We start from the raw sequence: 24,302 nt of genomic DNA, 5'->3' as shown, positions 1-24,302 counted from the left end.
GAAAGCCAGATGATCTATTATAGATGCAAAGAGAGCCTCGCTCAGGCGGCAGCGGCGGACAAACAAATTTACCAAATTTATAAAGTTACTCTCCGCCACATGACGTGACGGTGGCTTCTGGTTATCCTTCTGTATTATGAGTTTAAAAGTTTGACGAATCAATAATGAAATTATGTTTCGGCCGTCGAGCATCGAAACTTAATTCTCTGATACAATCTTCATATGTGTATTTAACTTTGATCCTCTGTTTTGTTTAACATTTAAAAAAATTGTGAAATAATTATAATTTTTTACCCAATGATCGCTTCTTCATATAAATATTTCAAATGCTGATTAAATACAACAGCATCTAAAGAAAATGAAATTAAGGTGGCAATGATGAGCAGAGAAAAATTAAATTATTATTTTGAGGCCTGGGAGGGTCACTTCTGATATTTGGTAAGAATTTTTCTTAATAATTTCATTCGATGATGTTAATCATTTATTAAACATGCTGACTAGGCTAAATGGGCATTTTGTTGCCTCAGATTTCTATACAGATGTAGAGCATTCGCAAAATATTAATAACAATTTAAAAAATAACTCTCCAAAATAAGCTGTGTGTGCTATTAGGTGCTATTTGAAAAGAACGAGTTTAAAATTAGAGAGAAGTTTGAAAAAACATTTTGCATCAATCAGTTTGGATATTTTTTATTATACTGACCGAATTTCAACAGCGCATTACACTGCGAATTGTGAAAATCACCATATTTAATGTACTCGGCATACCGATTTCATAAGTAATAGTTGTATTACGATATATGGAGGAAGGGGGAAGGGAAGGAACACTGCAACAGTTGCAGAAAATATCTCGCCACGTTGTCGCGTGAGGCTACAGATAGTATAGAAGCACCAAGACCATCAACCACGCACCAAACCTTCTGCAGGATCTCTTACAATTGTTCACAAGGAAGAAACAATTTAAATCTGGCGTTTATAAATATAAAATAATAAATACAAAAAAACTCATTTAAAATTGGATATAATTGCCGTGGCGGTGATAGTTTAAAAAAAATATATATCCTGCAAATCACAGGAATTACGCCAGTGAAAAAATTACTGGAGGTTATTTTCTCCTTTGAGAGGATTATGGACTGTTTTGATTTAAGTATTTTTATAAATTTTTGTTATTTAACTTATGTGCTATTAAAATTAAATATGATTCTACCAATAGTGACAAAGACGAAGATGTGACAGAGAATTAATGGCCGGCCCGCTGGTCCAGTGTCAAGATTCTCTCTGTCTAGTTTGCAAGTTTGGCGAAAAGTTTGCTCAAGTGGAGGACGGGAAGAATGCGTGCAAGAGCGGTGGCAGTCAGACGCACTTTCACAGACCGCAAGCAAAACCTCGGGAAGTGGAGGGTTGGTTGGGTGGTTTTTCGTGAAGAAAGCTGGAGCTGCTTGTGTTGTCCTCCTCATCAAGGAGCGAGTTTTGCGGCTGCGGCGGCCAGAAGCGAGAGGAGAGACAAAGGATAAAAGGCACGCTGGGTGCGCATAATGACTCTGAAAACACAGCTAATTGAAAACCGCACACATACACACTCTTGAGTTGCAAACTCTCGAGACGCGCGGCTGAATGCCATCGTTGTAAAATATGCAACACGCCAATGAATTAGCCCGCTTGCATGCGCGCACTGCTCTCTGAATTAATTCTCATGTGAATGTAAATTTATTAAATTACGCTCGAGCTCGTTCGCTAGCTCGCGCTGAGAAACTTTAAATTGCCTTCCTCCGCACACGGCTCTGATTATATTTATGCCGCGCGTCTGCAGCCACTACTGCTTATTATTATATTTATTGCTGGTGTTGTGAATGCTCGCGCGCACCGTGTTTTGTTGCCTGCTTCTGCTCTTGTTTTGCGCCGCCGATTTACAGTTGGTCGCCATCGAAACCAGAGTGCATTCACACTGCTGGCAAATGCCATTTTGTTTATCAGCTAGAAAGATTCAGAATTGTACTAGTTCAGAGATAAATCGTTGCTAACTCCACGGAAATTGAAGTGACAAAACGTAAAATCACATTTCATGCTGGGTATTGGATAAAATTGAATCTAAACCCAAGCACAATTAAATTTATTAAATTATTCCATTTTGAATTTGTGGTTTTCCCCCTGCTGACGTAAACACATCAATTTCATCATGACACATGGAACGAATGACGTACTTTTATGTAGCCGAAAATAAAATATAAACAGAGTATTATACAATATTTCAACTTTCGAGGCTTGAAACAAATTGTTGTTTGTATAGTATTAGCACTGAAATTTAGTTGACCAATATTTCATGATCAGTCTAGCTGCACTATTAAAAAGGAACTAAATTATAGGTCTGGGGAATAAAATGAGCATTTATGAACACAAGCTTTCTTGTAAACATGTGTTTGTTAAAAAAAACCTTTCCAATCTTGGTTGACGTCAAAGATATGAAGAGTAAAAAGAGGTTAACTTAACGAGTTTAATAAAAACATCATCCACCGGAAGTTATAATCTTGAAAGTAACTTCATAGCAAGCTAATATTTAATCGCGAATTTTGCTGTGGTGTGATTCAACAGCGGCCAGTAAGGATCTGCAGTTTGTTGTTCGGATTTGGTTTCTATTACTAATGGTCCCTGAGAATTCAAACGTTCTTTAAAAATGTAATACCTTAAAAACATATTAAAAATGTTTGTCTCGAGAGGATATTTAGTCTGGATTAATGGCTAAAAGAACGAAATTTTGAAATTAAAAATGTCTCGCTCGTCCTTGCATTTGACAATTTTTAGCTGCTAATATGTATGTATTCTTATAGTATACCTTTAAAATGGACTGATATAGGCCAACAATTGAAAATTATCTGAAATTTTGGATGCAATAAGCAGTTGATCGATAGACAATTTGTTCTGCTATTTGAAACAATAACCTTGCTATACAGTGAAAATTCAAATTTTCAAAATTTCTTTAAAATTTCCAGCGCTTATTTACTACATTTTCTTGACATATTTCGATTCCTCTCGTAGAGATCTGTCCAAGGGCGCATGAAACTTTTTAGGGAAACTCTTGGTTGTGAAATAAAATCATATTTCAAATAGGGAGACAATAAGTTCTTACCATTTGAAAAGCATAATTACTTTGCAGCCACTTTTCTCAAAAAATGACTGTGCTACTTACTTAATTTTGGCTTCAACTGAATCTTATGGGACGAGTTCATGCATTGGCAACAAGCATTTTCCAGGCTTTTGCAGCATCATTCCTCTTTACACTTTCCGAAACAAAAATTAACTCTGAAAATTTAACTGCGGAGCATTCTGAATCCCCGGTTGTTGAAAACAGCATATATATCCAAATTTGAGCAAAAACAAAGAACCTCAATTCTGGAATTTCTTCAATTTGGATTTTTTTTTAAATTTTGTATTTTCTAATCCAATTTTGGTTGGAACCGAATGCTGCTCTCAACTTGTAAACAGTAAATTGCCTAGAACCAAAACTTTATTGCATGCGTGGACTCTAGAGCGGAGCATCTGGGCAGTTCTATCCTTCGGGTGCACAGTGCGGTGCTGATTATTTTCTAGTTAGTGTGTGCTCACTGGTGTTTTATTTATTAATTTAATTATAATTCAGTAGCTGCACGAGAGAGTGCTCGTTAAAGCACCACAGGTCCGCCGCAGGCCCATTTATCTTGAAACCGCGCCGCTCCACGCTCGCTCGCTCGCCAAAGCCGCCGCCGCCTCTGTGATCTCAAGAAATACGGCCTCCTGCAAAGTTGCTGGCCACGCTGCTCCGCGCAGCACATATGCGGCCAAATGGGGACGGTCGTGACACTTTTAGGGCCGCTGCCCTCTCGCCGCCATAATCAACATCTGGGACACTTTTTACTCGCACCCTTGATGAAACAGTCACATCCGTGCAATTGAGATTTCAAGGTTTTTTTTCATTAAATTGAGCATCAAACACCTCATAGATTTATCAATGGTGAAAAAGATATTTGAATTAATAAAAACCACTTTGAGATTGCAAATATTACAAAAATAGAATTTTAAATTTTAAATGAATAAACACTTATTTAATTATTTAAATAAGAATTTAATGCTTTTTAGTAAAACAATATTTTTATTTATTAAATTTTGTTTATAAAAAATAATTTTATATACATTAAAAGAAAATTAAAATTAATTTGTTTTGAAATGAACAATAAATTAATGAAATATTTATAATTATATTTACTTTTTTAAATATAATTTGTGGCATGTCTTAAGTTTAGCTGATCAATATCTATTTATTTTTTTCTCAGATTGTTTTCGAAATAATAATCAAATTGTCTAAATAAATGTAATATTCCGGTAACACCAATAATTTAAAAATATAATTTACTCTAACTCATCCTTTATTTACTGAGAGTTCAGAGCTTAGTTTCATGTCGCTCCTGTACTTTGCTCACAGCTAAATACAGACGTTCGTGGACATGTGCGCTACATTGTGTGTCCTGCAACAGCTATTTTGTTCAGAGAAAGCTTTAGGCCATCTCAATCTCTCGTCGGCCGTTAAGTGATACATCAAAACCTGTCAGAACCTTGCAATTGTGCATGCTCTGGCCCTCTGATTTGCAGCAGCAATGACACACATGACGTGTTTCCTGATGCATGCTTCGTTCTTTTTTACGCATGAACAGGACAAAGAGCAAAAACCGTTTGAAAATATCAGTGCTGTGAAAATAAAAACAATTAAGATTTGAAAGGAGTCTGAATGCAACCCCTGTGACCAGTATGCATTTCAGGTTGCATATCTCTGAAATGAACGTTTTTTCACAAAACAACTTGTTTTTTATTCCCACATTGGCAGCAGCAGCTTAATAAAGTTCAAGGCGAGCAAGCTGCGTTTATCGCTCCAGAAATTCGAAAATAATTGTTGCCTTTAGCTCGCCGACATTGGACCTCATCAAAGGCATTTGAGTTAATTCGTGTATCCTCGCTGTCTCGCCCGAGTTTATCGGCGCTTCGGCCATGATGTTTCGAAAGGGCGAGGAGGAATCCAGCCTTTCGGTTTTTTTCCAGCCGAGTGGAGAGGGAATAATGATAGGTTTGATATCGAGAATCGCCTGAATAACACCACGCCTATATAATAATATACATAAACACACACGCGGCGGGTCATTTATGTACGAACGTCGGGGGCATGTACACCTCTGCTCGTATGTACACCTTCAACCTTTTGTTGTACACGTCGGGTTCGTGACTGGGGCCATTTATTTGGCACGACATTGTGCTGCACCAGCATAAGACTATTATCAGTTTGCTGTTAATTTTGCTTCTGCTGCACACAAAAAAGGCAGCAGGCCAAATAATTGGGACCCGCGCGCTGCGCCGCTCCGTCGTTGCCGCAGCACGGCTAATATAATTTTCTCTCTGCTCCGACCATATTTTCTCTATGGATGTGTATATTTATATTAATATTACACACCCAACTAGCAGCATTTTCCCACTAATGCGCGCAGACATGCGAGCTGAAAACAATGTTGATTCAACCATTATACACGTCCTCGCCTTGTGTTCTGTTCGCTGAAATAAGGAGCAGAGTGCCTGTTTTATATATTATCCCTTCCATTATTAGTGCCAAATGCGTAAAAGATTGGACTGTGTGACTACTCGATTCATATTTATAGTTTTCGTGTTTGAATAAAGCAGAAAATTTGCTTCAGGCATACACAAAAACCTTGACTTATTTTAAAGTGATGAGTATTTATTTAATCATTCCATCTCCTTCGCAATATCACTCCATAATAATACACTTAATACAGGGGTCTCACACTGAAAATTGAATAAAATAACATAAATTCACAAGGATCAAACCTCCAGTAGCATTAAATCTCGGAGAGGGAAAAGGGAAATTTGGAAGATAGAAAAATACGTTTAAAATATCGCATTGCTGTTGTGTTGAAACCTTCATCGGTAGTGTTTTACCTACATGCAAAATCAACGGTGTAAAGTAAATTGCAATATATTTAATTAACTAGTTGTTGAAAGCAAAAAATGGTTAAATGCGCTCAAAATGAAGGTCGCAAATGCAAATGCTCGGAAGAATGAGGTTATTCAGTAACCTACGCGAAAAATGTTGCCGAATGCCTCCCTTGCTACACAAAACCCTCTAACAGAAAAATTAGTAAAATACAAATTTTTAATTTTGCCTACCATCCTGGTTTTGGTTTAAATCCACGTGTAATCCTTAATAGAGTATAAAGATATCCTATAAATAAGAATATGATATCGCATTATTGGATTTAATACCTTAGGATTTAATAGGATTACATTTTTTAAAATTATACGCTCTTAATAATTTAAATCAACGTTAAAGAAGTAAAAAAAAGATATTGTGGATTTTTCATTAGCATGATTATAATAAGCACGAGTGCCGGAAATTACCTTCAAGGCAAACCTGAGCAAAGAAATTCACGTTATGAAGACGAAATCCTCTTTGATCTTTTAGATTGAATTCAAGCGTAAATTAGCACAGACTGCGAAATCTTATGCTGTGAATTAATTATTTTTGATCATTGATCAATCCATACTTTTTCCAAAAAATTGCTATGTTATTTTCTTTGTTTACAGTGATAAATTTCACGAGTGTGTAATATTTATTGTAATTTAACTCTATATTTATTTATTAACAATTCGATTAGTTCCTCTCTACAGGCCAGGCGAGAGAACACCAGCTACATATGGCCCAATAATTACGTCTATCGCTCTAGTTTAATTTTTTCGTTAACAGCTTGTTATTTTGATTCAATTTTTTGCACTTGGTTGAATTAAAATGGAAAATTTTAGTGTTGATATACAATAAAGAATGAACAAAATATTGCAAAATAAAAAAAAACTGTCCGAGCAGGCCAAAACTTGCGCTATAAATTAGTCTATTTTTTGCACTCTAAGCAGATTTGGCACACGTCCTCTTTTAAATTTATCAATCTTGTCCCAACGAATTTTGGCATCTCAATTATATAGGTACACAAAATCGTTCATCAACAACAGAACGGGGGTTGTTTATCACGGCACTTGAGGCTCACTTCTATTGTGCCCCAAGTTTCTCCATTATTTCGCTCAATTTTCACCGCTCTCGTTGTGCGTGCTGTTTATTATTTGCCGTTTTCTCTCTCGCTCTCGCGCGCTGCAAAAGTGAATGGAGCCAAGAGCATCTCGCCACAGCAGCGAAATTGGTGCAGCGCGTATACAAACAACAAACGAGCGCAGGGAAGAGAGTGAGCGCGGCGCGTGTTTATAAATATAAATCAGCTGTGTATAGACGGCTATCCATCATTCCATCAAGTGCACGGGGTAAATACCCATGCTCCAAGTATGCATAAAATGTATTATGGTGCCAAGCGAAAATATATAAAACTGCGCTGCTCCCCGGGAGTATTGTATGTGCGGCTGCCAGCGGCATCGCATCTGCTCAGCATCACATGGAGCGCAGCGGCCGCGCGTATTGATTCCTAAAAAAACAGAAATCTTTCGCAACTCGGTATAGGTCAAGAGAGAAAACGGTGACCCCTGGAAGCTGCGGCCTCGGTAAAAGGTTACGCAGGTGCATTTAATTATAACGAAACTTAATTGCGATTTCCGAGACAAACACAGCACATTCCCCTTATCAAAACAGTTTTGCGCGGACATAAATTGCTGCTTGGAGCATTTGCTTGGGGTGAATTTTCAACGCAATCTTTTCACTTTACTTCTCGGCAACATACAAGGGGTATTAGAGCGGTCAAGAGTATATATCACCCCTATTAAGGGGGTGATATTACAAAAGCTGGCCGACCGCGCGCGCCGTGTGCTCACATGTAAAGTGACCCCTGCGGAGAGAAACCCATACTTCAGCTAAGAAAAATGGGTGCACGTGGTTGGCTGACCACTTGCGGTCAAGGCACATTAATATTGGCCGGCCGGTGCTCAAGGGGTTGCCTACCCTCAAGACAGCAGGCAAATTTATAAGAGCAATATCGTCACCTTTGCTGAGAGCCTGTGGCCGGCGAACGAATTTACGGCGTCCGGCGCATTAATTAATTTCAACAACAGATGCTCCTGCTGGCTCTTTCCAAACTTAAATAACTGCCCTACCTCTGCTGCGCCTACTAACAAGTCTGCTGCTTTTAGTATAATTTGTTCCTGCACTGAATAACGCTTTCATATTACACTGCCGCTGAGAGCAGCTTTAAAGAAGGCTTTTATAAATTAAAAATTGACGTTGTTTGGCAGTTAATGTTTTTAAAGAAAGAAATAAATAATTTAAGCACGCGTGCTGTTTTAAATTGTTTTCCTAATTTCATTCAGAGAATTTATTTGTTTCAGACCTGCACCTTACAACGAGACTGTATAATAATAAGCTAGAAAACCATGGCTTTAAATGATTTATTAATGCAATCAATAAAAATTATATTAAATAATATATTTAATAAAAATGTAGAAAGCTGTGAATTCAGATTCAAAGTATAAATTATACTGTTTCCTATAAAAAGGCCTTAGCAAATCAAAATTATTTTCAAGTTTCACAAAAAACCGTTCGAGTTGAATATAAGTTTGTTAAGTGTAATTAGTAATTACTATATCCATAATCATTACTATTGTGTTAAATCAAATAAAATGCGATTCTAACATAAAAATAATAGCTGTATTTTCCATAATTTATTTCTACTTTAGAGATTGGGTTCATTACACAGCAGTCGTTGAATATAAGTGCATCAGTAGAAACAACATATTCACTTTTAGTCAAGAGTCCAAAGGCTTCATACATACATGCGATATATGCAGAGAGGCTGATATGAAGACGATCTTTTAGTGACTGACCCCAAAGAGAGAAGATTATTTAGAAATCTACGATTCCAATTGAGGATAAGTATAAGTTCAGAATTAATTTTTGTTAGTGATTTTATGAAAGTGTGCTTTATAACACTTCAAAATTTAAAATCTCCAAATTCAGGATCCTGAATTAATTTGCACGTATAGCTTACAATTAGCTACGTGACAAATTTAAATTTCATATATTATACCTGCGTGTGTATTTCTTTCATTTTAACACTTAGATTTTACCAAATAGAAAATTGAAAGGAATAAAGACGCAAGAAGTTTCATATAAGTATTTTCCATTAACAATTTTAGATCTTATAAACTTTCCCCCTTTTTTGTTTAGTTTGCGATATAGTGTCTGCTATCTTGTCTGCAATTTCAATTAATTTGCGTGACTGTGTGAACTAGTATTACGTGTTGTAAGAGTGTACTATGTATGTGTATATTTTTACTTAATTTAAAAAGCTCGACCCTATATTATATTAGATCTTATGTTAATGAAAGTTTATAAAATAAATAAAATTTTCCAAATTTCCTTTATAATTTATAATTAATAATTCTCAGCATCTGTTGCATGATAGCGATGCATCCATTAGGAGCATAACAATCCAAGATAACATTAATGAACTTATCTTTTTTAGCTGGCATGTGGACTTATGCAACCCGCATTGTAGAACTGTAGTGCGGCACAGTTTTCACCCTGCTCCAAGGCGTTACAGCTATGCAGTGAAAATTTAAGAGGCGCTTGTTTGTTAATTTTATTAATATATCTTAAGCATTCAATATCTACAACTCTTGCCTAGATAACCTTCAAAGTTTATAAATTGAAAAAAGTTAATTTTTTATTCCAACATCCCTTGGTTTGATCGGTTTACTACAGCAATATATTTATGGGCAGCTAAATGAACCTCAGAAGCCAATTTAGCTGTTATGCATATCATGAACCTTCATCGTCATTTGAAAAGTTGCATTCATTTATTTTTCTGGTACATATTAAAAAATGAAGATCTTTAAGGTAACTATTATACTGTAAGGAAGTATGTGTGTGTTTTGCGGTTTGGAATTTGACAGGACTTTCCTCTTCTTTTAAAGTGTCCCATAGTTTAGTGTGCTGTTTAAAAGTATATTTAAATGTATTTTATTATTAGTTGTGGGTCATTTATTATTAATTGTGGGTCAGAAAGAGTCAATTACCAACTTTTTTAAAAATTCGAAAGGCCGAGTTCATACCTTGGAATGCCTATATAAATATTTTTCCCAAAAATTGTTAAAAAATAGCAAAATAACTTGAAAACCTATTTATTTAGAGCTTTTTGTCAACTGAAATCTGACAATGAAAGATAAAAAAGGTTATTTTCATATTTTTACTTGATGTTTTTACAGAAAAATATTTTCTCTTGTAGTTTCCAAATTTACTTTCAATCTTTTAACTGTCACTTTTGAAACAATTTGAGTTTAACTAGTGTAATTTTCTAAAACGCTTCGGCACTTGGGTGGAAAAACAATCAATCAAAGAGTTTGAAATAAACATATTAAAAATCCATTTAAGAAATTGCAAATATACAACATTGTTGTTGAAAGCTTCGTAATTTGTCAGTTGAAAACGGTAATCATAATTAAGAATTGTGTAATAGCCGGTTGAGCCTTGTTTGTCAGCAATTAAGGCTCATCTTCCTTCAGCAATTCCTTGCGGGTCACTCGCGCAATCAGAGGCTCCAATCCCAGCCGCAGCTATGCGGATGAGCATGTTATAATAATTTTTCATTAAGCATTGCCATTTCATTAATATTTGGCCGCGGATCAGGTGCATCCGGTCACTCCATTGAAAAAAGCCCCCCCACCGGTGGCGTGCTGGAGCAAATCCAGCGGCGCAATGCCCGCTTTGCCGTGCGAGCCCAAGTCGACCGGCGTGGGACAAAAAGCGGCGAGGCGGAGGTGCGTGTCTCTCGGAGAGTGAGCACCACGTGGTGCTAGTCCCGCCTCCGCTCAGGCCCGGCCCCCAGCTTCTATTGGAGGCAGATCACGTGGGGATGAGGCCGGCGGCGAGAGCGCTGTGCGGGGCGCCGAACGTCAAAGTGTCGGGGAAGTTGAATGAGCGTGCACCTCTTCGCGAGGATTACCTGCAAGCCGTGGCGGCCGCCGTCGACAACTGCTGGGGGCCGCTGGGGGCGGCCATGGACCACTGCAATGAGACAGGCTTCATTAACAGCGAGCCGTCGATGGCCGAGTACATTTCGCGCATTCCCGACCCGCGGGAGTCGCAGTCACCCTTTCTCGAGGTCGCCACCGCCCACGCCGACGGCCGCGGCCTCATGCAGCAGACGGCCGCCGTATCCGCCGCATCCGTGCCCGAGTACCCTTGGATGAAGGAGAAGAAAACCAGCAGGAAGAACAGTACACCAGGTTAGTCCCGATATAATTATTGAAACTCGTTGTCCAGTTCCTATGATCAGTCGTTAATTTTATTATTATTTATATTTTGTTTTAAATCGAACGTTATGAGTTGGCTTTATTCAATATTGCAAAAAATCAGCCAAAAATGACTTATTTTTTATTCTGATTTATATGATTTCACGGAGCAGTTAAAATTGCAATGCTGGACCTCATCGATTTTGTCAAATATTTAATTTCCTTGGGATAAAAGGACGAAGAACATATTTCTCGAGGCTTAAACGAAACGGGAAAATTTAGCAATTAAATCGTGATAAACGCACTCGCTGCGCATATATCTGGTTATGAGCACGATATTAATTACTCGGATCAGACCATTGGTCTTGTCACTGCTGTTATCAGTAAAAAAATAAATTACATTCTGACAAGAAATTTAACAAAACAACAGGACAGGTTGTAAACCTAAATAATTGTTTTGCCACGTCAAATATAATCCAATTCTTTCAAAGCCTGTCTAATTAGTCGAGAGTATGTCCCAAAAAACGTTGAAACGATGACACGAAAGGTGGATTCTCACGCAGGTCAAGAAGATGATGAGAGGCTCTGAAAGGATGGCATGGGAAAATCCAGAGCAAAACTCGCAATGCGGCTGCTGACAAAATCACGAGACGTCTCAGATTCACAGCGCAAAACATATTTTTTGCTCTCTCCCGTCGCGTGTATGCCAAAGGAAGGAATATAATTTTGTGAAATAACAAGCGCGAAATGGCTGCGGTGGCAGGATATATTTCTATTTATGTAATACCCCGCGATGTGATGAAATATGCACTCACTGAACAGAGTGCACTTTTATGGCCTCGTGGGGGATCTTGTCTCCGCGCGTATATCTGTGCTGCTGCATGGGCGGCGCGGCGAGAGGGTGCACCCGCGAATATCGTAAACCTTTATGCACATTTGCTGCTCACCCGGCAGCAGTTACATGTTTATATTACGACACTGTTCACACGCACTAAATTCATATTACGGCCGAAAAATAGCGGCTCTTTTCAGCATCCAATTTCCGAACAAGCTGCCGAGGAAATTTGTAGGACATTGCAATATGCGTCAAGTGGATTGGCACTCAAAATATGTAAACATTTTTCGTCACGATCCTGATTTCCCAAACCTCAATAGATTCTGCGTTTCAAAATTGGAATAAGAAATGGAATACATATATAAGTGATTTATTCACCGCGGTTAGACGTTTATTCATAAAATGCCTCGGGGCTTTGATCACAAAGTGGGCATCAGCTGCAGTGCATTTTAATCGTGCGTTTTTGCCACGTCATTCCAGAGCAATTTATGCTTTTCCTTTTGTTTCATGCGCCGAGGGATGATTATTAAATAGCCCCCTACCATTGCGGGCCGGTCTCGTATATTTACACCTTGCACGCGCTCCCCGAACGGCAGTTTTGAATTCAATTTCCAGATAAGTCCGTTTTTGCGGTGTGCTCGAGTGAAAGGGTCAAAACAGTTTGATAATAAAGCCGAGATTCGCGCTCTATTAAAATCCAAAATTGTGACTCTCTGGGGGCCGCTGGGAAACAAATTGTCGGGGAGCAGGGGTGGCTTTTGACTTCACCCTCGCGAGACTGCGAATAAAATAAGAACGATCAGAGCCGCGAGCGGCGAGAGCGCGCGGAGTCAGCGTGCCGTTTGGCCGGGGGAGAGGCCGCATGCAATTCATTCGACCCAACGCTTGGAGTAAGAAAATGATTGTACCAAACACTTATTGTTAGTTACTAAAGAAATTCTGCAAAGTTAAATGTTAAATATAACTTTTTAAACAAAATAAGTAAAACAACGATTTCCATGCAAAATAAAGTGGTAATGTTTAAAAATTCTAATTTCAACTGTCAAACACAAAATTTAAAAATATATCTGAAAATCCTTCGTTTGTACGTGCATCCATAAAATTAATTTAGTAGTATTCACTAAGAAATATTTCCATTTATTTACAAACCATTTCAGAATATATTTAAAGAAGTACAAATTTGAACTATATCAAAACATAAGATAGCTGCAGGTACCAAGTTAAATATTACCTGTAATTTTCATGTAATTAGTCAAAGCCAACACCATTTGTTGAAAGCCTTATCTATATTACCTTTGTGTTCAAGAAGGTAAAAACATCGTTACCAGAATTTAAATACCTCGGTTTATTTCAATAGTATTTAAATTAAGTCTAAACTAAATCGTAGTATAATGATCTAGCCTATAGGAACCAAGATTGACCAAATAACTTACCAAACGATTATCACTTTAAACATTTACCTCTTAGTTCACTTTTAATTAATCAATCAATCAATCAACTATCTATGTATATTCAAACGCTTTAATTTGTAAATTTAAAAGATTTGCTAAATTGAACTAGGCAAATTTGCATTTGAAACCACTGATGAATTATGTTAGGGAAATCCTCTGTCGTCGCGGCGCAGCCAAATTTAATTAGCCTTCAATGCATAATCCGGCTCTCTCGGATTTCACGCTGAACAGGTTGCATAAGCTGCAAGGGGTGCGGTGGACGCGCACATTGTTCATCCCCCAAACGAGAGGTGCGTGAGTGAGTATATGTGTACGTAAACCCGCAGCGCGGTTGTGGCGCAATGAACCGAATTCTCATTCAGCGCGCCAGCCAGGGTAGGGTTACACGTGTTAGGTGTGCGCACGAGTGTGATATGAGATGGAATTAGGTGTCTGGTTACACCCCGAGAGCGGCAGGGTGCCTCTCGCTCACCGCAGGGGGTGGTTAACGATAGGTCAATTAATCTAATCCTTTGTCAAGTCGCAGTCAAGGAGCTGCTCTAATTGTGTCTCGTCTGAGCACCAAATACCTGAAACAATTAAATCACGTCAGCGATTTGCGTACTAAAATTGATATATAGAACAAGAGCGAGAAATATGCATTTATCTATGAGGCAATTGAATTTTTAAAAATGCCCCACATAATAAAAAGGGTGCGGTATAAATATTTTTCACACATTTTCCTTTTTTCATAAGCTCACATTTTCAATTAAACTAATCTTGAATTAATTTCTTTTAATGTAAATTAACTCTTTTCTTGAATTTTCATTTTACCTTTCTGACAGGTGCGAACACCCTACTCAAAAAGGATTTTAGGCAAAGTCAATCTTCCCATTGGAGAAATATATTTTAGGACAAAATACGCAGGTATAACCGTTAAATATTATCAAAACTGAATGGCTCAAGCTACTCTGTGTATGGTAATATTATAACTCTCGTGAAAATTGTATGAGGAGTAAGGCAGCAATTGGCAGCCGTTAGAAAGGTAATAGGGAATTATATGCCTTTAAAATTCTCGTGTCCGTAAGAGCAGAATTTTCGCAACTTTCAAACACTCATTATAAGCCTTAACATATTCTGTTGTTTTATAAAATTTTGTAAATTATGTTCACCCCATACAATGTTTTCCTTTTTTCATTTAAATTTTTAAAAAATTAAGCGGCATGACCTTGCTTCATTTTTTTTTAACTGTAAAAAACTTGAAGTAAAAAAATTAAAAGAGTTGGAGGGAAAATGGCAAAAAGGCTAGCGTGACGCCGAATGTGTGTTGACACATGCAGCCAATGAAAGAGCGATTAGTGTAAATAAAACGTGGCAAATGCGAGTGCAATCAATTGGCCATCAATTAGTCCAAAGCGCGCGTCTCTTTGTCTGGCTGTCCGCTCGCATGCTGATTATTTTTTCATTCATTCAAAAAGCCATTTCGCCCACGGTCGATTCAAAATATTCGAAAACACACAAAACCGGCGGCAGATGAATATTCAAATAATGCGCCTACTGCGTCACGTTTAAATAATTAGACCGGATGTCGTCGTGCCAGTTCTTTAAACTCGAATTTTCGTCCCGAATCTCGAGACGAAATCCACTCAGAATCTTGGAGGACTCGGTGCGTCAATATTTTGAGCTGCCCACAAGAAGATTCTGTTTTTAAAAAGGGAATGTTGCGTCTCTCTCGGCGGTGTTTATTTTAATACCTTGTTACAAGCGGCCTGACAAGCTGAGATATTTATTCTAGTAATAAAGGCAGCGAACGTGTCGATGGATTGGATCTCTCGGAGCTAGACGAGAGGCTGCCTCCTTTCTGTCACTACACACTCGTGCTGCACATTTTTACATTTCTTGGCTTTGATCACCTGGCACGACAAAACTTGCTTCGTTTTTATAATTAGCTCACTCCCTGGAAAAATTGGACGAGACAAGCATGACATTTGAAAATCAGCCTTTGACAAATTTCAAATTAAAAACGTCACTTTGAACTAAGGAGCTAAAAGAACTATCATTGTATCATTGAATTTGAATTCTGATATCCTAATTCATTTACACCTGAAATATTAGTGTCCCATTAATCATTAGTGAAATTGATATATTTATTATTAAAAAATTAGCGAATTATACTTTTGGAATACATTGCTTGTGGTAACTATCCTGATTCATTATTTCCCATTTTCAATTTTGATTTCAGAGAGAGCTGTGCAGTTGTTTTCCGTTCATCATGTATTTTCCCATGTTTTGTGAAATCGCACTGTAAATTGTCATTTCATTTTTACAGACTGTGTGGGCTTCTTTTTTTAAAGGAACATCACCTAAAATGAATAAAATCTGCGATATATTTGAATAAAATTTCATATTTCTTCGGGAATCTAATATTTTCTGTTCTTGCTTACTGCAAATGAGACTTCCCGCTTGACGGCGCGGTTCATGCTTGGTGTTGTAACACACGGCTGCAATTAAATTAAAAACAAAAGGAAGTGAGTTCTCAAGTTTTGGATGTGGATGTACCCAGGCAGGCAAAACATATTGGATGGCCGGGCAGAGAAAAATTGTCAGAGGCGGATACCAACTAATTTTTCAGGCATATGTGAGCGAGCGAGTGGGTCCGCCAGAAAAATGCAACGGTATTAAAAAGAGCGAGCGCACACACACGGCACGAAAAAAGAATATTATATATTTTACATCCATCCATCCGTATAGAAAAAATTATACACACGTCTACGCGCAGCGGCTGAAAAATACATTTTGTGAGGTGGAAGACATCGCTCAAATTATTAATGGCTTATGATGTGCCTTCAAAAATTATTTATAAAAAATAAAATTATTAAAAGAGAAACTGCCGTTTCTTTGTGTTTTTGTTTCGATGCCTTGGGTTATCAAAGTAAAACAGCTAGCTGGCAATCAACTCGAAATAATAGGAAAGGATGCGATGGTTTCTAATTTCTCGATTTTATCAGAGTACGTTATGTTCTGATTAATTGAGATATTTTACCTGAGGACGGGGGGTGGCTACGTTTGTTGCTAAAAATAATTTCTTTTTGGAATTTCTTCTGAACATTGATTGATTGGAAATTAGCTAGGGTATCCACTTCACGTATCACTTTTCGATACTAAAATTAATTAAACCATCTTTTAACAAAAGAGAGAAGGCCGCAAAAAATATAATATCGTGACTTCAGGCTTCATGACCTATAAATTGAGCTATAGTAATACCTATTTCAAGTAAAACAAACTTAAATTAACTTTATGAAATAAAATATGATTACATAGTGTCCTTGACAAGAACAATTATTATTCTAATTAGTTTTTTTTTATTATTGATGGATTGATGGTCCTTTGTGAATATGTAAGCTCAAAACAGCAGCACGTGAGTTACTTGTACTAGAATTGGAAACTCAAAATTTTCTTAAAAAGCATACACAACAAAACAATCAATTTTAGTTGTAGTTTTCACTGATAATACATTATTTTGTTTTGTTCTTTTTATTTTGAGTTAAATAAAATTACAAAGTGGATTTTTCAAAATATTGTTTCAATGAAAGAAAGAGATTTTTATTTTTTGCATGGTTTCCTACCATTACAATTTCTCAATCTATAGATCAAAGTGCTCTTCCGTTCTAACTTTTTAGGCCGTGCGTTTGTAAATAATGATTCAAGAAATCCCCTCGACGGTGCCAAATATTCAGTTTATATTTTAATTTCATAAAAAGATGTGCAAGTAAACAAAGAAGAGCGTTGTTGTATACGCGCGCGCGTTGGATGAAACGCGTGCACTATGGATGTTGCAAGGGGGTTATTTTATTAAATCAGCCGGTTATCAGGCAGGATCAGTGGTTGATAAATGCCTGGCCGCGCTGTCAGTCATATCGATGATGAAACAAATCAATACCTGCCATGCACCATGACCACGCACTTTTGCCGAGCCAACAACCCGGCGGCGTCGAGGCAGTAGCGCAGCGTTTTATACATATTATGTGTATACGTGTACACATTTATTTTGTTCAGCACATTTTAAAAAACACTGCTGCTGCTGCTGCTGGATGACGCACAAAATCCCAATCGCCACTCTCTATCGCAACAAGATTATTTGTACTGATTAAAAATGACCCTCGCCACCCATGCACTAGCCATATTTTTACATGAAAGTTGTGATAAAAAGTTATTTTAATGTATGGCTGTACACACGCTGCCAAAAATGTGTAGCGGTGACGTGGTCACAGATTAACGTGAAGCTAATTATACCTTCGGAATACTTACAAATGGCTTGGCGCTCAAATATAAAAACTATAAATATGTCTGCATGGAGTAGTTTCAAGTCATGAAAATCAGGAATAAGAATGGAGGATTATAGCAACAAAAATAATTATTTGATTCAAGGTGTCACACTCGAAGATTCATTCACAGAAGGAAAATTCGGATTAATTTATCTGATGCTGTAAATCCAATGTTTGTTATGTGTTTTTTATTGTATGATCTAATAATAGTTTGCAATTTGTTCCATCAATATAGGGTTGTAGTTGGCATAGATAAAACAAACACTTTTTTGCAACGAGGAATGTCCGAATTTTTTCTTCCAAAAATAATTATATAATTTTGTTCTTGAGGTATTAAAGAAATCCTTCTAGTGGTTGACGAATGTGTGATGTCAGTTCTTAAAAATTTTGTTGCAAAAATAACTATATCTGCGAACCAATAAATTTAATAAAGTGCTGTATAAATACTTTTATGATTGCAGTATTTATGATTGGCCAAAAAGAAGGAAGGTGTATATTTCCAGTTGGAATTCAGTGCTGTTATCGACTTTTTTCATCACACTCCAACTGGAAACATAATTATTAACTAAACGAAAACAATAATATGATCCAAATTTAGACTTCAGAATCCTTGATGCTTTGCAAATCAACTTTTTGGCAACATTTTTATTGTGTTCAAAAAATTCGTAGATGTAAACAAGCTTTTTAGTTATATTTTGTTAACGAAACTTTTATTTTCCACGCCTCGTGTTAAAAATTCTTGTTTCTGCGCCTAAAGTCCCCTAATTACAATAATAGCCCCTCGCAGAAACACGATTCTGGGAAAAAAACGAAATTTCCCTTGGCATGTGCTGGTGCAGCGATATGTGCTGGCGTGTTCTCTTTTGCAGCGTGCGTGACCAGCCATGGCAAGGGCACATGACACGGCACACACACATTACATAATGTAACACGAGAGGGTAAATACATGAGTGAGCGTGTACGTGACATGTGTGCACCACCCACCCTTGCTCGCCCCTCCTTCCACCCAATGGCGGGCCGGGGCGGGTTATTAAATTACACGGCACTGTGTGTGTGTTTCCATTTCTTGGTGCGCTTTCTGGGCTGCTGGGGCGCAAACAGGTGGTCCAGCCAGAGATCTCACTGACTGGCTCTCATGTGTGTGCACCGCACGCAGGCCAAATTTTTCGCCTTTTTGGTACCTCCTTCTCTGGTGTGCACATTGCCGGGAGCAAAGTTGAATCTGCAATTTGCATAACTTAGTAATTTGCGTGAATGAACTGAGTTTTACGAGATTGTAATTAAAGGGAACCTACCGCAAGACGATTTGCGGATATTTAAAGGGAGATATTTTAACAAGAGTTAAACTTGCAATTTTAACTTTTTAACTAGATTTTTATTTGCCTTGAATAAGATCAGCTCGAATTAATTAAAAGAAGATCTTAGAAGAAATTACAACTTTCAAAATTATACTCAGAAAGCATTTATTTTTATTATTTTTCCTTTGCGTTTCTAGCCATGAGCTGTATATATAGAGGTTGTTTTATCGTCAATTCTCCCTGGAAATGTACTCGAAGTACACGGGTTTTAAAATTTTCATTGCGCTAATTTTGAAATAGAAATTGAAACAACTGCCATGAATTGATTGCAAAAACATCGTAAAACTATATTTTGACGAGAAAGGATAGTTCATTATTATCTAAATCAATATGTATTTTAAATCGTTATTTTCATTTTAAATTATTATTATTTAGTTCAAATCCACAATTGAGGCGCTTTCGATAGCAGGCAAAATGTTGTTTGTTAAACGTTGCTGGATTTTCCTTAAACTCGCTTACTATTAGCTGGATGATATTTCTTGCATTTCTGGGAAACAGTGACAAAAGTTTACAGCAGTGTGGCACACAGAGAGTAGAATAAAAGCGTCTGCTTGCTGGCTCAGAGTTTTAAAAAAGCAGAGTCAGCCAGGCATTGTGGCGGCGGCGGATTTTTACTTATCTGCACTTATTTTCATACCTCATTACCACAAGCTCTTAGTGGTGCGATTTTAATATGCATGAGAGCAGGGGGAGCGAACGAAAGATACATACCACGCCGCTGGCTCTGGCTGAAAGCGTTTCCCACTCTCTCTCGAGCGCTGTACTTCTATACATATAGGCTCCACGCAAAGTCTTTTTATTCCGACCAGTAGTTGTGGGCATTGATTTTCCAGCCCTTAAACTAAACAACAAACTTTTTGGCGAGAAAAACAGGCGCAGCCAGCGGCCCCGAGGAGAGAGAGAAATAAATGGAGACACACCAAAACTGTTATTTAATTCCTCGCCGGGCTGAAAACAACTCTCTTCCACTGCAGCCCTTTTTGCTGCCGCAACGCCGAGTGCGGATTCGAAATTCTCTAGCAGCTTTCGCCAGCGAGGGGTGAAGCAGTAAGGTTCTGAGATTTTGCCGGATTTTAATCACGCACAATTCAATTTGACTTCTTCCAAAGCACCATAAATAACATTTTAAAACTTTTTAAATTGGTATGCCAAAAACATTTTGCAAATAATTTTTATTTTAAAGGCAATTATTCAATTATAGCGTAGAAATTGGGTGAGAAATCGGTTTACTCCATGTTATATTGAAGATGCAATTAACCAATTCTAGAAATACATATTATGTCAAGTTTTTATTTAAGCACAGTTATTGTGGAAGACTGTCTGAAGGGTACAACAAACACTATGGAATCATTGTACCAAACAATTGAGTAACATCATAAATATGCAAACGGATTAAATTAAGGTGGATGGTTTTTTTAATTAAATTTTGCTTTTTCGAATTTAGCGATTTAAATTTTCATTGGTACTATGACTAAGTGAATTATGTTCTGATCTTTTCCCCTAAAAATTTACGAGCGATTTAAATAATTTTTTATTAAATTCCTACTCATTAGTTCTTGAATTTAGTATCACGCTCAAGTACAGATTACGAATATCGTTTATTTATTTTGAGAACTATATCATTTTAAACTGTATGTGCTTTGCACCGTTAAAACCTATGCCATGATGGAGCCTCAAGTGGTGTGGTTTTTGCGTGCCAAGCAGGAACACACAGCCACTCACGGAGGTTTGTTATCAGCTTAATTCCACTTGGCTGCGAATTTCGCTCTCCCGACGCAATTCCTGTCGCTTCGCGAGCGCAAAAAGTCCGCGCGCGGCGGCGGCGGTGGCGGCGTCACACAGCGAAAAAAATATGGATTCTTGAAAAATAGCTGCTGAAGTTGCAGAGATTTTGACAGGCCCTTCTGCCGGTGCATTCGGCTATTAGAGAAAATCGCCCAGCACGCACCCTCTTTCTTTGCACCACGAGATTTTGTGATATTCTGTTTCACTCCCTTGTCGGAGGAGGAAACGTGCTCGTTTATATTAAAAATGAACTGTCTCCTGCAGCAGAGGCCGACGAACGAGAACACACGCGCATTTTTATTGCCGATGCATTTTTGCGCCCCCGAGAAAAATCTTTGCCCCTGCCACCACCCCTCTACGCGTCGCAGCGCTAAAAACCGATCTCTGGCACCGACCTGCCCGATCAAGATCGAGAGGGAGCAGCACAATTTTGAATTTATAACAGCACCATTTTAATGCTCGGCCTGTGCAGTACATTATCCTCGGAGTATTTAGAACCTGTTATAACTCAAATTTGAAAATTCCTCGAGTGATTGCTTTTATCATTACATGACAATTTAAAATTTTTATTTTGCAACCTGAAAAAGCCTTGCTATATTTGCGAAAATTAAGTTGGTTTCCTCTTAAGTCTGCTCTATTTGACTCCTTACAGATAAAAAATTATTTTAATCCACCGCAAATAACCAAATATACAATTCTTTGAATTAACAGTTATTTAGATTATTGCAATATCTTTGGTAAACGAAATAGCGACATTAAAATTTACCTTTTGATAAATTTGTCTTCCTGAATAACCGTCTAAAGTCCTTAAAGGGAAAATATTTTTATAAGGTGTATTGAAGAGATTTTCACTTTCCAGTTACAATAAACAAACAACAGAGCGATAAGGGTCTCTAAAAACAACTCTGCACAAAAATAAAATAAGAAACATACATACTATTTGGACAAAACAATTTTAAAAAATTTCCCAAGAGAGCTCAAACATTGCTACTAATTGAATGTTATTGTATATTGTTGATTTATCTATAAAGATTAGTGCTTGAAGGACATTTTAATCAAATAAATTTTGTTGAATTCAACTAAAAAAAACGAAAAAACTTTTCCCATTAGAGAAACACTTTCTTTGGGTTTTAATTTTTGGAGATTGAAATGTATTAAATAAATTAGTGACTATAGTCATAAATCACATTTTTATACCTGAAAGTGAAGCAAAGCTTTTCGAAACACTTGATTTGGTCAGTCAAAAAGTTCGAAAAAAAGAACCCTTCTTTTTAAATCAAATTTCTATCATGTTCTCAGATTGTGATAAAGTAATCAGAGAGCAACTTACTTAACGACGGAGAGTGGTTTAACTTTTCTTTTTTTCCCTGAATTTTTTTTTAAATTGTTTTCACTCAATTTAGAAATAGCAAATGAAACGTGTTTGTGGATGAGCATGACTGTAGTAAGATTTTCGCACACATGCAAAAAAAATTAATGCAAGCGCTATTTTCAATGAGATCCTCTATGAGTGGACTTTCATCACATTTATAAAGGTATAAACATGTCATAGGCAAAGGAAAAATTTAAGTTTGGTAAATAAATATTTATCATTTTACTTGAGCCTAATTTTAGCATTTACTTTTTTCAGTCGAAATTCAAACTTCTCTCTTAAGGCAGAAACAATTCATAGTTTATATATACAAGAATATTTACTGTATTTCCATAATTTGGTTAGTTTATTCTACGCTTTCTATTTTTACGCAATCTCATTGTTGCTATTTCCTAATTTTAAGCAAATCTAGCTGTTAGCGCTGCTAAACATCCATAAGTGCTGTCATGGAACAGCTGACATATATTTTTTGTAGCAATCCGTTTGCCATTCCATCGGCATTAACATCAGTGTCGTCGCTCCTGCTGATTTCATAAATTATATTTTTTGCAGCGATTCATCATAAAAAATCGACCACTGTCCGCGCGCGGCGGCACGAAAAGCTGCTGCATGTGGCGCAAAAAATCGCGTGTTGCGTTTGTCATCCCCCTTGGTATAAATTTACACATCGGCACAGCAGTGACCATCGGTCGGGAATATTGAAAATGCATTTATTTGGGCATCAGCGCGATGTATTTTGATAATCGAGCGCGGTGCGGCTGTTGATTTGCGGTTTGTGTGTTTATAAATGAGTGGACCACATCTGGCCGCACCATAAATCACTCGCCACCGCCGCTGCCGCCGCCGATGTGCTCGCCGCGCGCGCACACACACACACAGGCCACCAGATCGCACTCACACACACGCAGGGGTTGAAAGCGGGGGCGAGTTTTATCGGGGCTTGTTTCGCATGGGGCGAACACGCGGGGATGAGAAGATTATTCCTTCGCAGACAAGATAAGAGAGAGCGCCCATAAAGAAACAATTTTTCTTCCATAAAAAGGACACGCCGCTGTGAAACTGACCATAAATTTACCCTCATTTATCAATAATACTGCGCAAAGGTTGCAATAATTATGAACCACGAAACGTTGGTACTTTTATAAACCGCTGCAATCATATTAAATGATTGCCACGCAACACAAGTGCAATCCCCACTCACTTCATTAATGTTCGTTTTTTTAAATATAAAAATTTATTAATTTCAACAAATACGTTATAACTCGAAATATTTGAGCGATATAGCACAATATACTTTGAAACTATAATTTAAAAGCACATGTAATATCCACAACATTCCCTGAAAAGTTATCGAAATTTTCCGGAGAAAATGTTTCTTTTTTTAAAAATCGTTGGAAAAGCTCGAATACAAATTGTTCTTATATATAGTTGTACGAAGTCCTTTTTTGATTTGTGCTTGGAATTATGTGTCCTGTAATGGTAGAAAATCCACCTGGCATCCAAGGTAAGCCATTTTCCTAAGGACAATATATTTTTGTAAGAAATGTCGCGATTTCCAACGTAAATTGTGGTGCAAAAATACCTCAAGATAGAGGTTTATCGGTAATTCTGCACCACGTTTTGAAAATGTGATAGCCCGGCCGTAAAAAATATATAGAATTATAAATTGTCAGGCTAAAAATTTCGATGATATTCAATGAATTTTTTGCAACTGACTAAATCACAAGATTGCACAAGCTGGCTAGATTGACATTGCCTAGAAATCTCAGCAAGCTGCGCTGCGCCGCACCAGCTGGCAAATTTTGGATCAAGTGAGCAGCCGCCAGCCACCGTGAATCTGACTCAGCCGCGCCTGCCACCGGTAAAAAGGGTCAAATATTAAAAAAGTGCAGGAGAAAAAATTATCACGTTTTAAATATTGTCAGCCGTCGGAGAAAATGGTCA

At 37.5% G+C, this 24,302-nt stretch overlaps 1 protein-coding gene across 2 annotated transcripts in view; it reads left to right on the top strand.

Annotated features, from left to right (window-relative positions):
- Positions 1-10,536: 10,536 nt before the first annotated feature.
- Positions 10,537-24,302, top strand: part of pb (proboscipedia) — a 30,894-nt gene continuing 17,128 nt past the window's right edge. The window contains exon 1 of one of the 2 annotated variants that reach the window (XM_065493325.1): positions 10,537-11,247. In XM_065493325.1, coding sequence (XP_065349397.1) covers positions 10,875-11,247 — 373 coding nt within the window. In that variant the 5' untranslated portion in view covers positions 10,537-10,874. The remainder of the gene's footprint in view (positions 11,248-24,302) is intronic. The other variant, XM_065493326.1, reaches the window with a different exon arrangement.

The sequence above is a fragment of the Cloeon dipterum genome, chromosome X (assembly GCF_949628265.1).
Source record: "Cloeon dipterum chromosome X, ieCloDipt1.1, whole genome shotgun sequence".
Lineage (NCBI taxonomy): Eukaryota > Metazoa > Arthropoda > Insecta > Ephemeroptera > Baetidae > Cloeon > Cloeon dipterum.
This window is presented reverse-complemented; position numbering and strand designations above follow the sequence as displayed.